The following is a 14,885-nucleotide window of genomic DNA, read 5'->3' as shown; positions in this document are numbered from 1 at the left end:
GAATTGGATTGAAATGGGGGGAGGGGCTGGGCAAGGTCGCCAGCCTCACTCTCTCCCCCAGAGCCATCTGGGTTCAGCAGCAAGATACCCATGACTGGAGATGGTCCAGGATGTTTAAGGCAACTGGGGTGAAGTGACTTGCCCAGGATCACACAACCAGTGAGTGTCTGAGGTCATATTTGAACTCAGGTCCTCCCAGCATCAAGGCCAGTGCTCTATCCACTGTGCCACCTAGCTGCCCCACCTCCCAACCTAGGAGGACCTCAAAGGGAGACCTGACGTCTTCCCGATTCCCAGGCCCTGGTTCTGACGGACGGTCCGTGCTCAGGCTGGATTCAGGAAGCATGGGGCAGAGGTTCTGCTCGTTGGAGCCTGAGGTCATTCTAACTTTATTCAAAGCCAAAGCAGGCGTCCAAGCACAATTGTAGTGTAACCTTTCTACTGGAATTCACTGAGACAGAGCTAGTGAGCCAGCAGCCCAGGGGGCATGTGCCCGCCTCCCCTGGCTCATAGGTCTCTTCCTGCCTCCTGGCATCTCCTTGAGGCACTGCCAAGGGGTGGCTGGGGCAGATCGCAAAGCCCTTCTGGGCTGCGGCTGAGCAGGGCACACGGGGGTCTGTGTGGGACATGGAGGGACCAGCACTCCCAGGCCCTCTGGACCGTAGGAATCCTGGCTCCTTTGGCTCAGGAGTGGAAGGGGGAATGTCACCCAGGCTTGTCTGCAGCAGTGAGACTCACTGTGTAGCCTGAGAGCGATCCCCAACCTGGAGCCCTCCAAATCTTGGCCAGGGCCCAGCAAGGCACATTTCCTTTCTTCTGCTGGGCTCCCCTCCCCTTCTCACTGGTCCCAGGACGGCCCCACCTCTCAAAGATTGGGGTCTCTTTGGGTGAGCAGGGCACCGAGTGGGCAAAGTGCCCCTGGTTCTTTGTGAGTCAGCCTCTTGTCATTCCCAGGCAGGGAGGCCGGCCAGATCCTTCCCCCTTAGTCCTCGGTGTTGATCTTCACAAACAGTGTGGCTGACGGATATTGGTCCCCATTCTTGGACAGGAGGTGGATGTGGCGATAACCTAGTGAGAGCAGAGAGACAGAGGGAAAGAAAGATGAGCATCAGAGACACAGAGAAAGGGACAGAAGGACACTTCCACAGACAGACAGAGAGGCAGAGACAATGAGAAAGGAAGGGAGAGACAGATGGAAGATATGAGGAGAAAAGGAGGGAGGAAACAAGGAAGGAAGGGAGGAGGGAAGGAAGGAAGGGGAGGGAGGAGGGAAGGGAGGAGGGAAGGAGGGAAGAAGGGAAGGAAGGAAGGAAGGAAGGAAGGAAGGAAGGAAGGAAGGAAGGAAGGAAGGAAGGAGAAAAGGAAGGAAGGGAAGGAGGAAGAAAGGAAGGAGAAAAGAAAGGAAGGAAGGAAGGGAAGGAAGGAGGGAAGGAAGGAAGGAGGGAAGGAAGGAAGGAGGGAAGGAAGGAAGGAGGGAAAGAGGGAAGGAAGGAAGGAAGGAAGGAAGGAAGGAAGGAAGGAAGGAAGGAAGGAAGGAAGGAAGGAAGGAAGGAAGGAAGGAAGGAAGGAAGGAAGGAAGGAAGGAAGGAAGGAAGGGAGGGAGGAGGGAAGGAAGGAAGGAGGGAAGGAAGGAAGGAAGGAAGGAAGGGAGGGAGGGAGGGAGGAATTCTGATGTGCCTGACCACGGGGTAACTCAAAGTGTTCACTTGTCCCAGACTGGCCAGTCCGAGCATTAACCTGGCCCAGGATCAAAGCAAACAGCAGGAGGGACCTTCTGCCTAGCACTCCCCTCCCCCCTCCCTTCCAGAGCTTTCCTGCTGCTGATTCTTTCTGTTTCATCTGTGCCGTTTCCCCCATTAAGGGGTAGGTAGGTAGAGCAAAGGAACTCAGTGGGTGCTTAATAAAGGCTGAGTGAGTCAGGGGTGGCAAGTTCAAATCCTTCCATGTACTGCCTGTGTGACCTTGGGCAGGTCCCTTTCCCTCCCTGGCCTGCCTCAGTTTCTTCAATGGTTGAGGGGGCTGGCGTTGGTGGTGTCTGAGTACTTCCCAGCTCCGCCCTGATCTTAAGACCTCTGTGCATGTGGACATCCCAGCGCATGAGGGCAGAATGGAAAAGAGCCCAAATCCACAAGTGCGTCTGAACATAAGGGCTGCCTGATGGGGGGAGGGGGCCTGAGAGAACGGATGGGGGTATGTGCAGGGGGTTGCTGAGAGGAGGAACTCATGGGAGAACTTGAGGAAGGGAACCTGGAGGGAGGGGGCCAGGGCGGGATTGGGGGAGGCCCACAGAGCTGTGGGAGCCCTTGGGGAAGGGAAGCCCTGCGGGGTGAGGGGGACCTGGGGATGAGGGACGTTCCTGGGCAGTGGCCTGGCCCTAGGGGGCGCGGGGGGGGGGCACCTGCAGGCCTTGTGACCTTGGAGGTTGCACGGCCTCACCTTGCTTGAGGCTAAAGAAGGGGATGGTACATTGGCCCACAAAGTCATTCTTGGAAGATGCATCATAGTCTTCCACCACGAAGCGGACCAGGGCGAGCTCAGGGACGTCCACCTCAAACTGGAACTCTTTGTCCCACCACGGGTTGAAGCCTGCAGAGGGCGGTGTGGGGGGAAGTGCAGAGAGACATGGGCTGGGGTCATTCTGTCCTTCCTCCAGCCTCGGGGCAGGGCTGGGCCTGAGGCTTCCGGCTCCTGGAGAGGGACCAGGCTAGCCCCTCTGCCTCCCCCCCCCCCCGCCCCCCTCCCCCCGGGAAGTTCAGCTGCGGGCCCATGGCTCCTTCACTCCTGCACCTCCTGTCCTGGTCCTAGGAAAAGCCCTCGGAGCCCTTACGGAGCAGTGAAGGCCTCCATGCCCAGACTCACAAAACTCTACTATCCCAGAAGAAGAAACGGCACCCCCACCAGGCTAGGCCAGCCCCGCCCCGCCCCACCCAGGCCAGGCCAGGCCAGCGATGGATCACCTGGCCTCCCTGTCAAACCTCAGGACCAGCCCAGGCCATTTAGAACACCACCCCTGAGCCCTCTATCCTCTTTCCTTCCCACATTGCCCAGGGGCCTGGCAGCTCGATTGGTTTCCTTCAGCCGCCCCCTCTTTCTGGGACCGCCAGCCTCTCCTTCTTGGTTCTTCCCCTCTGCCTACAAACGCTCAGAGGAAGTGAGGGTCTCATTACTGCAGGTGTTCAGACAAAGGCTGCGTGACCAGCGACTTGTCTGGGATGCTGGGGATGGGGATTCTTGCGTTGGCACAGGTTGGATGAGTCGCCTCAGAGCCTTCCCCCAGGTCTGGAGTTCTCAGCCTCCCTTATTCCACCTCAAGCTTCGTGCCCTAAGCCCCCCTGCCCTTCCCACAATGGACTGTCCTCTCTCCTCCCCTTCACTGCCAAACCCCGCTGAGCACGCGTCTGCCTCCCCTTCCTGACTGCCCCCTCATCCCCGGGCCTTTCCAGCCCCCCTGAGCACAAAGGCTCTCCCAAGGCCACCAACCCATCCCTTCCCTGTCCCAGGCCCCCCCACCCTGCCCCGCTCCCGGCCGCCTTTCCTCCGCCAGCCCTCTCTGCTCAGCTGGGGCTCACCTGTGTCACTTCCTTTTTCTTGCCTAACAACGGGTTCCTCCTAGTTCTGTCTGGGGATTCTCCCCCTCTCCCTCTGCCTGCCCCTCCCCCAGCTCCTCCATGCATGGCTGCATCCTTGACCTTCTCCCTACACTCTCCCCTCTTAGTTAAATGGCCCCTAAACACTGATAGGCACCCCACACACACTCTCCCTGGAGGTCAGCTCTGCTTCCTAGTTACCCACAAGCCATCCCAAGTCCCCAGCCCCAGCTCCTTTGTCAGATTGAAACTCAGTATAGCCCCCAGCCCCCATCTGCCCCTGCCCCCCATGTCTGCACTGACACATCCTGACTGTGCGGCCTGAGTCACTGATCTTTCTGAGCCTCAGTTTCCTCATTTGTAGAGGGGAACATTGCCAATTGTAGCACCACTCCTGGGGTCATAATGAAACATTAGCAAAATGGGAGTCTCAGGGTTTGGGTCCAGATCTGAGGTTTCAAGCACTCGTCCCTTCACCCCAAGATTATTGTGACGGCTGCAGTTTTCTGTTCAAGGGCAGGGTCTTTGTCTGAATAATAATAATAATAATAATAACCTTTAGAGACATGACATTGTGGGACCCTCCCAGAAGCCCTGAGACAGGCACAAGCAAGGTGACGTGGATCCACTTTGTGGATGGGAACACAGAGGCCAGAAGATGCTGAAGGTGTGATGTGAAGCCCAGACCCCCATGGCATGTGCCTGTACTCACCCCCATACAGTGCACAGACACACACACACACACACACACACTCACACTCACACACACTCACCACACACAGCCTTTGGATATGACCATGATGTGACACTGTCCAACCCCCTCTTTCCCAAACACTTTCCAGCTGCCCCATATCTTTCCCCAAACTAGCTGCCCCAACGTGGCATTTACAGCTCCAAGGCCAGGCCCCTCTGGGGGCCTCCCTCACCTGCCCTGGCTCTGCCCTTGGGGGCCGGGCAGGATGGGCAGCCTGACAGCCAGAGCCACAGCCATGCCCAATGAGCTGCTGAGTCCCTGGCCCCTAGAGCCCCCCTTCCACCTCTGAGTCTGTGTGACTGTCGCTGTCTGGCTGCAGGCCCTCCTGTGGCCCTGGTAGCTCCTCCTCGCCTGCCTAAGCGCCACCAGCTTCTTCACCCCAAGAGTGCACAGCATGGCCACCAGGACCTTCGTCTCTTGGTCACCCAGCCCTGCCCTGGATGCCTCCCAGCTTACTGATGTGTTTCTGCCCCGAGCTGAGCCCAGTGCCTCAGAGCAGGACAGAGCCCCAAGGGACTTGCCCCTCCTCCCTCCTGGCCTCTCTTGACTTGCTTTTGTGTCACAAGGCCCTAGGGCCCCAGGCCACCCAGCGCCAGGCCCCAAGGATGTCCTGGGACAGGCCCATCCCTGCCGGAGCCTGTGCTCACCATTGTTGTCCACCACCGGGGTCTGCATGCTGGCGTTATCACGGGCAACCCCATGAATCTCCACAGTCACCTTGGGGTCCACGATTGAGTTTTTGTTCTTATTCACTTTGGGCAGCTGCTGCCCGGAGATGACCTGAATGGCAAAGGAGGAGCAGGAGAACGAAGAGGTCAGGGACGCCAGACTGAGACTGCTTGGGAGGTGCCCAGAGCACAGCTCAGAGAGAGAATGGGGAGAAGCATGGCCAGAGCCACCCCAGAGATGCCAACGGTAGTCAGGCCAGAAGCAGAGGGAAGGGGGACAACGGCCAAGGCGGGGGCCCAGGCTGGTGGGAGGCCCCTTGGCAGGGCTGGGCGGGGCAGCCTCCTCTCAGCTCCTCAGACCCCAGCAGACAGACCTCCGCCCGCACCCCCCTACCCTGACTCGGAGTCTCTTTCGGTTCCACCACGGCCCCTCAGCCACAGCCCGGGGGTTGAACTTGGTGCTGGGGTCCCGAAGGAAGTCAGGCTTCAGAACGTAGCCAGAAAACCCATTGTCCTGGAACCGACCTTGGTACACATCCATCTCCGTCCCCGGGGTCTGGAAGTTCAAGGCCACTAGAAGGGGGAAGGGCAGAGGCATCCCTAAGGAAGGCGCAGGATGCCTGGGGACAGACCCTGGACATCACTTGGTCCGACCCCATCATTTTACAGAGGAAGCTCAAGCCCAGAGAGGAAAAGCCCACAGTCACAGAAGGAGAAAGCTCAGAGCTAGGACTAGGCCTCAGGCCCTGGGACACAGTGACCTGGCTTGGGGTCACCAGAGGCAAAAGCATCAATTCAGTCCATTCTCAGTTGAGCACAGGCCCTGGGCCTGGGGGGGCCTGAGGGGGAGGGATGGGAGCACGGTGCACCTGGAGTCAGAGGGCATGGCCTTGTAGCCAGATCCCACCCTCTGTTTGCCTCAGTTTCCCCATCCATAAAAAGGGGGTAATCATAACACCTGCCTCCCAGGAGGGTTGTGAGCATCCAGTGAGCTAACTATGAGTGACTGACACAAGAGCTACCCAAATGCCGGCTGTCACTGTCACATCTTATTGTGGAGGGGCTCTGACAGGAGCATCCCAGGGATGCCCCTCTCAGTCATCCTGCTTGCCGATCAGCACACACACCCCTTGTCTCTCTGAGAAATGGGAAGGATGCCCAGCTCCTCCTGAGCTGACCCGGGAGCCGGGCCTCCCAGGGGGCCTGGAAAGACCAGCCCAATAATCTTGTATTTGTCCTCCAGGAGAAGGTAAACTCTCTGAGGGCGGGACTGCGTCCTTGGGTCTGCACCTCCACAAGGACCCAGGGCTCTGAGCACTCAGTGAATGGAAGTTTTCACTCCAGGTTTCAGTCCTTGACTCTGAGGATTAAGTAAACTAGCCCCAGCTTCAGGCCCGCATTTAAGGGAGGGCAGGGGGCCAATGCAGAGGGCCCACCCAACCCAACCCACTTTCCCTTTACACAGGACCGATCCCGCCCCCAACAACCCGATTCGCTGAGCTCCCCAGCTTCCCGGCCCCCTCCCTCCCCGGTGTCCAACCCCCGAGCTGGGTCTGACACGCCTCCCCCTCACCTATCTGGCAGCCAACGTTCCACATGTCCACAGGGTTGTAATTGGATGAGTCCGTCCTCCAACCAGCAGGGTAGATTCTACTCAGGTGCTTGGTGTTATGGCGGATCAAGTTGTTTCCTGGTTGGGAGCAGAGACCCTTTCCGCTGCCACCTCTGGCTGGACCAGGAGACTCCCCCCAGAATGGGGAAAGTGCGGCAGACAGAGGGGGCAGCCCAGTAGTGACCCCAACCCCAGTGCATGCGCACACACATCCCATGCTGACCACAAGCCCCAGCCTCACAGCCTTCCAGGCCCCTTGCTTCCTGCCTCATCCCTGCGCCTGGCTTCTCTCTGGTGGTCATTGGACAGCAGGCTGCCACCCCTGCCTGCCCCCCCTTTCCTTCCCCTCCCCTCCCCACCTCCTGTGGCAGACCATAAGTCTGAGGCCAGCTGAATTCAGATGGAAAAGCAGCTGGATTCAGTGAGCTCAGAGGTCCTTCCAGTCACCTGGGGCCTCTGCCACTTATTCTTTGGGACCCTGAATAAGCCTTCCCCTCCGTGGGACATTCCCCAAATGACCGCACCCTGTAAATAAATCACAGCCAAGCTCCACCATCCCTTGATGACAGATGGGTGCTGTGTAGGGGGATTCCCTCTCATCTGCGAGGAAGTCTAAATGACCAGGTATAGGTGACAGTTGTGGAGAGCCTCACAAAGGTTTACAAAGTTCTCCAGACACACCGGATCATTTGAGCCCTGTGGCCTTCTGCAGAAGGTGCACCAGGTATCAAGATATCCATTTCACAGATCAGAACACGGAGGCCCAGAGAAGTGACATGATGGCACGATGGCGACAATAGTCAGTATTTATGGAACACAAAGTGTTTCCCAACCGTCTCACAGGTGCTAACTCATCTGATCATTTGACTTGCTCACTGTCATCTAGCCAATCGATGGGCGAAGGGGGCTCTGGGAGAGGTTCCCAGTCCAATCTCTCCTACATGGGGAAGAACTAGGGGAATCTCTGCATCCTACCAGGCAAAGGTCTCACAGCCCACTTTAGGAAAGATCAGGGCCCACCTACAACCTGCAGCAAACAGTGGCTGGTCTCCTAACCTGTCAGAAAGCTAGCCCGTGTGTCCTGAGGCTTACCGCAGCCCCCAGAATGTCATTGAAGAGTTCCCCAGCCTCCTCCCCCTGCTCCCCCCAGAGCCAGTCAGATTGCTTCCCAAGGAGCACAAAGCAGAGGGTTGTGGGAGTGACCTCTGCCTTGGGAATCCTTTTCTTTTGGGGGAGGTGGCCGGTGGGGGAGGGAAAGAAGGTAGGACACAGCTTTGCCGGGTCCTGCTCTGGGGCCTGCTGGCCCACAGTCCCCACCGAGCAAGAAAGTTTGGGATGATTCCCGGTCCGGTGGGACACTGCTGGCTGGCTGGCTGCATACGCACCCGATTCCTGGGCCAGTTTGAGAGCGCGGTTCTCTGTGAAAGACGACATCTCGTAGAAGGCGGGGTCCTGGAATCCACAGAAGTGAACGCTCTTGCAGTAAACGACCAAGTCGGACAGCTCCTTGGCCAACTTCAGCTTGTCATTCTGGGAGGGAGAACAGCGATGGAGACTCAGAAAGGATGGAGAGACCCAGAGACTGAGGGAAATACGGAGACGGAAGGAAGGACAGAGAGAGTCAGAACAGGAACAGACGGTTCCAAAGGCCCACGTGCAGACCCAGCCAGAAGAAGGGACAGACTCAGAGTCGCACCTGAGAGCAAGAGGCAGAAAGACAGAAAACCAGAGGAGACGAGACACACAGGGAGTTAGAAAGATTCAGGGTCTGGGGGAGAATTAGAGACAGGAGGAAAAGAAAGAGACTGAAAACAAAAGGGACCAAGAGGCAGGGACAGGCTGAGAGACACCCCTGGAGAAAGAACCAAAGACACCGGAGATAAGGAAACAGTGGGGGCTGCTGAGGATGGGTGTGTCCCCAGAAAACAAGGGGATGACTGGAGAGCTGCTCAGCAGTGACCTGACCCAATCAACCTCACAGGCACACAATGAATGCACACACATGTATACATGGATGCACGCCTACACATGCACACACATGCACGGGTGCACACAATGCACGGATGGTGTGCGCATGCACAACGCATGGATGCTTGCATATGCACATGCACACACATGCGCACCCATACATACATGGATGCATGCATACACACCCAATGCAGCACATACATGGGTGCATCACACAGACATACATGGGTACACACATGCGCATGCACGTGCACACACACACACACACACACACACACGCTTTTCCTGGTTCTCCTTCCTACAGTCAGTCACAGCTCTTGAGCCGGAGTCTGGGGACTGTGGGACCCAAAGAAGGGACACGTGGGGACACAGAGACAGCCAGAGAAAGCGAGAGCCCCCGAGCCCCGGCCAGGGCTCCCTACAGCTAGTTTCTGCTTCACTTTCATCTTCACAGCCTCATCCTCCATTTCTGCAGCCTCATCCTCATCCGAGACGTCGGCGGCCTCTGAGCCCCCCTGGGTGGCCAGCAGGCCCCCCAGCTTCTTCCCCTTCACCAGGATCTTCTTCTTTAGTTGCTGGGGATGACATACAGAGGCTCAGGACTTGCCCAAGTGGCACCCATCACACTGGGCAGCTTCCATCTGCCCAACATGCCACCCTTCCTGCTGCTCCAGCTACCCCCGGCCTTGGGGACAGGGAAGATGAGGTGACCTTCCAGGCTCCCCTCCAGCCTGAAGTCCATGAATGAGCAAGCCCACAGCAGAGTGTGGCTGTGGGCCTCACGGCCCCATGGCTGAGCCCACGGGAGGTGTGCCTCCCCACCTAGGCACATACGGGGCAATGTGGCACATGGAGACAATGAGTGCCTTGGAGTCAGCAAGACCCGGGTTCCAATCTCACTTCAGACATTTACTAGCTGTGTGGCCCTGGGGGACGATGGGGAAAGCACAGAGCTTCGAGTCAAAGGGGACCTGGGCCTGAATCCTGAGGCTGCCATTGACTGGCTCAGATCAGTCACAGACTGCCTCTAAAGCCTCAGCTCCCTCATGTGCAAAATGGGGAAAAATAAGAGCCCTTTCTGCTACATCAGGTGGTCATGACAGAAAGTGAAAGGAGTGCAATCAGCAAGGGCTCTCCCCCTCCCCCCCCCCATGGAGAGGCCTCCTTGCTCTGCCAGCCCCTCCCCCCTCACCTCAGGGGAAGGGAAGTCCGTCACCAGGTCATCCACCGGCCTGTCGAGCAGTAAGTCCCCCAGGATGGTCCGAAGGTGATGGGCCATGACTCTCTGCTGCTCCAAGGTGCAGTGATTCTCCAAGGAGATGATGACTGGGTATGGTGACACCTGAGGAGAGAACCGTGCATGGTCCCCTCCTCCAGGAAGCCAGCCCAGACTGACCCAGCCGATGTCCTCATGGAATGGGATCCCTCTGGCCTTAGAGCAGGCCTCGCCCCGACAGCATGGGATGTGGGGGGGGGCAACTCAGTACAGACTCAGGAAGAAAGCACCCCTCCTCCCATCCCAGCCTGTCTCACCTTAAACGCGTAATTCTTGATGGCCTTGATGACGTCACAGAAGAGGACCTTGGAGGTGAAGGTATAGCCATGGTAGATGACAGGCTCCATGTTGGGGCCGTCCCAACAGTCCAGTTCCACACAGCGACAGCCTTTGCACAATGCCCTGCGGACATTTGGAGGGAGGATTGGGGACTGCGGCTCCCGGGCTCCCTGTGCCTTAGCAGCCTCAGCGGCGCCACCTAGTGTCAGGCGGTGAGGGAAATATGGAGACGGGGCATGGGCTCCAGGAGCCGCTGGGCAGCAGGTCCCCTCCTTCCTCCTCTCCCTGGCTCCTACCGGATGTAGGCCTCTGTGCTGCTTGGCCCCGTGAGCTGGTCCTCCATCAGGTAGGTGTTATGGGACGAGGAGATGAGGTAGGCGCTGAGCGGCTGGCTCATGTCCTGGTAGACTCTGCGATGGGCCAGGCTGAAGGCACTCCCATCCGCCGATAACAAGTACATGAGGAAGCCATCCTTGGTCATCTGCTTCTGCTCCTTGGCTGTGGGAGGACAGCCCCACCCCCGATAGCAGTCAGACCAGGCTTGGTCCAAGACTCCCCCCAGAACCCAGTCCGGAAGTCCGCCTCGGCCTCCCTCCCCATGGGGTCTTAAAGAAGGCGTTTCCCTTCTCCATCCCTAAGAGGAGGGGAGGCCCCAGATGCCATCCTTCCCCTCTGGGCTTCAAGAGGCAGTCACGATGGGCTGAGTGGTTCTAAGCACAAAAAGAGTGCAGTTCCCTAGGGAACAGGGAGCTGGGGAACGGCCGCCCCCGCCCCTACCACACTCACCGGCCTCACTGGGCTCATATGTCTGAATGAGAGCCTGGGCCAACTGGGGACCGGCCTCCTTTTCCTTCTGCTCCTGCTTCAAGAAGGCCGCCAGCTGGTCCACAGACAGGGTCTCCCGTGAGCCGGAGAGGGCCCCAAACAGGCAATTGATCTCTTCCCGCTGGGTTAGCATCCGGTAAAACGTCTCAATCTCATCGTCCTCCAAAGATTCTGTCCGGGATTTGTCACATTCCTGCAAGGGTTGGGACTGGCTCAGGGGCCCCACCACGGGAGGGTCCAAGGGCCACATGCCTCAGGAGCCCCCAGCCTGCCTAAGCAGCCCCAAGAGGGACCGAGTCTCTCCCCCCGCACCCCCAGCGTGAAGCCTGTGGGGCTGGTAAGGAAGGTGCCAGTGTCGCCTGGCAAACTGGATCAGAGCCCAAGACACCAGGACCCCCATCACACGTTTCAGGGCTGACCCAAAGCTGCAGCTGCACCCCCTGAGACTGAAAACTAGGGAATTGTTTGTAGATCCAGGCCTGCCACAGCATTTCCTGGGACCCCCAGCCCCCCACCCTGCCAAGGGTTGGCCCTCTGGACCTCTGGAAAAAACGTTTTGTTATCTTGCATATGCTTGGCATTTATGGACCTGGGATAGGTAGATGGGCTCTCCCTACTTGTTTGGAGGCTGGGGGTGGGGTGGGGGTTGGGGTCTTCATCACATAGTAGGTGCCCTGTACATTTGGGGGATGAACTGCATTTCTGATTGGCTCAGATTATGTCACTCCCATGACGCCACGGGGCACCAGATAAGCCTCAGGGCTGCCAGGAGCACCTCTGTCTTACCTGAAAGATCTTCCGGGCATAGCTGTCATCCATCTGGACGTTCACTTCCTTCAGGAAGTTCTTCAGCTCCTTGAAGCTCATTTTGTTGTCTTTGTTCTTATCTGCCTTCCGGAGGCACGAGTGGATCCAGCTATGGCTAGATGTAAGGAAAGCCGGAGAAAGAAGGGGCACCCAAACATGACTTTAGAAAATCTGGAGTTGACTCCTAGCTTAGCATCTTGATCCTTGTGTGACCTCAAGGAAGCTCTGCAGTTCCTGAGCACCTTAGACTCCCTCACCTGACCTCCAAGGGTCTTCCCAGATTGACATCTCTGAACCTGTCATCACTTCCTTTAACTTACGTGTGCCAGGGACCCAGGGAGAGAGAGAGGCAGAGACAGAGAGACACACAGAGAGAGACAGAGACAGAGGGAGACGGAGAGACAAAGGGAGACAGAGATGAAAAGAGGGGGAAGGATGAGAGACTGTAGTCCTTGGGGGGAGGCTCACTTAAGTGGGGAATGGGGGCAAAGGAGGAGGGGTTCAGAATACCCTCACATGAGGCCTTGTAAATGTCCATTTTCCAAAAGAAAAGAGGAGAGAATCTGCAAGCTGGAAGCCAGTGAGGCTACCTTTGATTCCTCGGAATATCCTCTTCTAACACCCTAGAGGTAATCATTTGGGGGGTAGGGGGAAATGAGGGTTAAGTGACTTGCCTAGGGTCACAGAGCTAGTAAGTATCAAGTGTCTGAGGCTGGATTTGAACTCAGGTCCTCCTGAATCCAGGGCTGGTGCTTTATCCACTGCACGGCCCCAAGGGAATCATTGAAAAGCTGGTCTCCAGCATCCAGAAAGGGAAGCATTGATTCCTAAGGGCCAGTGTGGCTGCATCAAGCCCAGGCCTTGCCAGGGAAACTAAACTGGTAGATGAAGAGGAAGGCTCTGGTTTACCTGGATTTTAATAAGAGGTTTCATCAGGTATCCCATATTATTCTTGTGGAGAAGACAATCATAGCCACCATTTATGTACTGTGTACCTGGCACTGCGCCCAGCACTTTACAAGGACCTCATTTGATCTTCACAATAACATTAGGTGCTAACATTATTTCCCTTTTACAGTTTGGGAAACTGAGGTGACAGAGGTGAAGTGACTTGCCCAGGGTAACACAGCCAGCAAGAGCCCCAGGTTGGATTTGAACTCAAGTCTTCCTCCCTCTAGGTCCAGCACTCTGTCTACTGCACCACCTCAGTGCCTAGATGGAAAGAAGATGGCAAAGGGTGGACAGGGCAACCACACAATTAGAGTCACAACCAGTTGAATGGCTGGCAGACTCAGTAAGTAGCCATTGTTGCTCTGAGGTTGGCTTGGAAGGAGATCTTCAGTAGAGAGCTCCAGGAATCTATACCAGGTCTGGGCACTTTCACATTTTTATCGGTGACCTCGATAAAGACACAGATGACTACTCCTCAAATGTACACATGGGGGTGCAAAACTGAGAGAAAAAGGAAGATCCAAAGAAGTCTTGCTAGTCTACAGCACTGGGCTGAATCTAATAAGAGGGAGCTCAATAAGAAGAAGTGGAAAGTCTTACACATGGGTTGAAATAGTCAGCGACACAAGAATGGAGGAAATATGCTCAAGATAGCAGTCAGCCTGAAAAAAAACCAACGATCTAGAGGTCTTAGTGGGCTATAAGCCAAACAGGAGTTGACAGCTCAATGGGATCTTGTGGGAGGCTGTAAGTGATATTCCCTGGGCACTCTGCTCGGGTCTCATCATCTCTAGGGGCCACTGATAAGGAGATGAGTGTCCAGAGGAGGATGGCCAGGATAGGGTTGGGCCCTGGGTAGGTAAGACCCAAGCTGTGTTCAAGTGTTCAAAGGGCTGTCACTTGGAAGAACCAATAGACTTTGCATTTGGCCCCCAGGGACAGAACCAGGAGAAGTGTGTGTATGGAGGAAAGCACATGGATTTAGAACTGACATCTGGAAGGATTTCCTAACGGTGAGAATTCACCCTGAATGGAATTGGCTGCTCCAGAGAAGCGCTGGGAGCCTCTCCCTGGAGGTCTCTGAGTGAAGGCTGGCAGAGCAGAAAGCCAGGCTGGGCAGCTGCATGATTGTGAGAGTCCTCTGGGAATTCAGGCTAGACTAGGTGGCTGATGTCCTTTTGAAGTCTGCGCTAAAGCTGCTCACTCACATCAGCTTTGAGGTCCACTAAAATCCCTGACTCTCTCTCCTATTAACTCGCCAAACTGTGTTTATACACACAGCTGGCTCCAAGTAGGCTCTCTTGACCCCCCAGTGCACAGTGGAGCTCTCAGAGATGGCCTTTTGTGCCTTTGTGTCCCTATTTGTAGATAAATCCCTGCTGGGGAATGCCCCCTTCATCACAGCTGGACTTGAACAGGCTGAGGTGGAAGCCCCGTCCCCATATTGCCGGCCCCCAGCTTGCCCTCAGTAGCTGCTGTTTGTGGCTGCCAGTGTTCACAGAGTCCAATGCTCCCAGAGGCAGATCTCTGGACTTCCAGGCTTTTCACTACCTAACCCAATGATTCTTCATATCCCAACACTGGACAAGCTTCTCCCAGGGTCTCCCTTCCTTCACTGTCTCTGTCTCTCATCCCACTGGCTCTTTCAGTCAACCAGGGGCTTTCCCAGGAAGGGACAGGAAGGCAGCTGCAAAGGCCCATGGAAGTCTGTAGAGGGAACCACCCAGGCCTTCCCAGGGTTATTATGCTCAGAAGTTCCACTTGAATGGATCTGCATAAGAAATGCATGAACCTAGACCTTCCTAGGCAGAGAGCCTCACTGTGGGTCCCTGGGGACATCCCTGCCCCTCAAGCCCAGGGCCAGGCAGGATGACAGGGGGCTGGGCGTGGGAGGATCCCCCCCTCAGCCAAGAGGATACTGCTGGAGTTTCTGCTTCTGGCTCATGGAGCCCGCGTGCACGATGATCTTACGAAGCCCCTCCACCCAGTGCTGGGCTTCCGTCTCAGACTCTGCAATGAGGTCCAGGTTGCTTCTCTGATCCTTGAAGATGATGGAGAAGCATCGGTGTTCCGGGGCATCCCGGGCAAACTTCTCCATGCCCTCAGTCTGGTGGCCCTGCCTCACCTCCTGGATGTCTTCAATGGAAACTGGGAGACC

The 14,885-nt window shown here is 56.6% G+C and overlaps 1 protein-coding gene across 3 annotated transcripts in view; it reads right to left on the bottom strand.

The window, feature by feature from the left end:
* Nucleotides 1-350: 350 nt before the first annotated feature.
* PLCD1 (phospholipase C delta 1) overlaps nt 351-14,885 on the bottom strand; it is a 47,710-nt gene continuing 33,175 nt past the window's right edge. For 2 of the 3 annotated variants that reach the window (XM_043978991.1, XM_043978923.1), the window contains exons 3-15: nt 14,647-14,875; nt 11,756-11,885; nt 10,931-11,162; nt 10,441-10,642; nt 10,123-10,267; nt 9,782-9,931; nt 9,012-9,164; nt 8,007-8,151; nt 6,583-6,699; nt 5,404-5,582; nt 4,989-5,121; nt 2,437-2,586; nt 351-1,068 (exon numbers count right to left, since the gene is read on the bottom strand). In XM_043978991.1, coding sequence (XP_043834926.1) covers nt 983-1,068; nt 2,437-2,586; nt 4,989-5,121; nt 5,404-5,582; nt 6,583-6,699; nt 8,007-8,151; nt 9,012-9,164; nt 9,782-9,931; nt 10,123-10,267; nt 10,441-10,642; nt 10,931-11,162; nt 11,756-11,885; nt 14,647-14,875 — 2,051 coding nt within the window. In that variant the 3' untranslated portion in view covers nt 351-982. The remainder of the gene's footprint in view (nt 1,069-2,436; nt 2,587-4,988; nt 5,122-5,403; nt 5,583-6,582; nt 6,700-8,006; nt 8,152-9,011; nt 9,165-9,781; nt 9,932-10,122; nt 10,268-10,440; nt 10,643-10,930; nt 11,163-11,755; nt 11,886-14,646; nt 14,876-14,885) is intronic. The other variant, XM_043979071.1, reaches the window with a different exon arrangement.

The sequence above is a fragment of the Dromiciops gliroides genome, chromosome 1 (genome assembly GCF_019393635.1).
Source record: "Dromiciops gliroides isolate mDroGli1 chromosome 1, mDroGli1.pri, whole genome shotgun sequence".
Taxonomy (NCBI): Eukaryota; Metazoa; Chordata; class Mammalia; order Microbiotheria; family Microbiotheriidae; genus Dromiciops; species Dromiciops gliroides.
The sequence above is the reverse complement of the archived record's forward strand: the minus strand, read 5'-3'. Positions and strand labels throughout refer to the sequence as shown.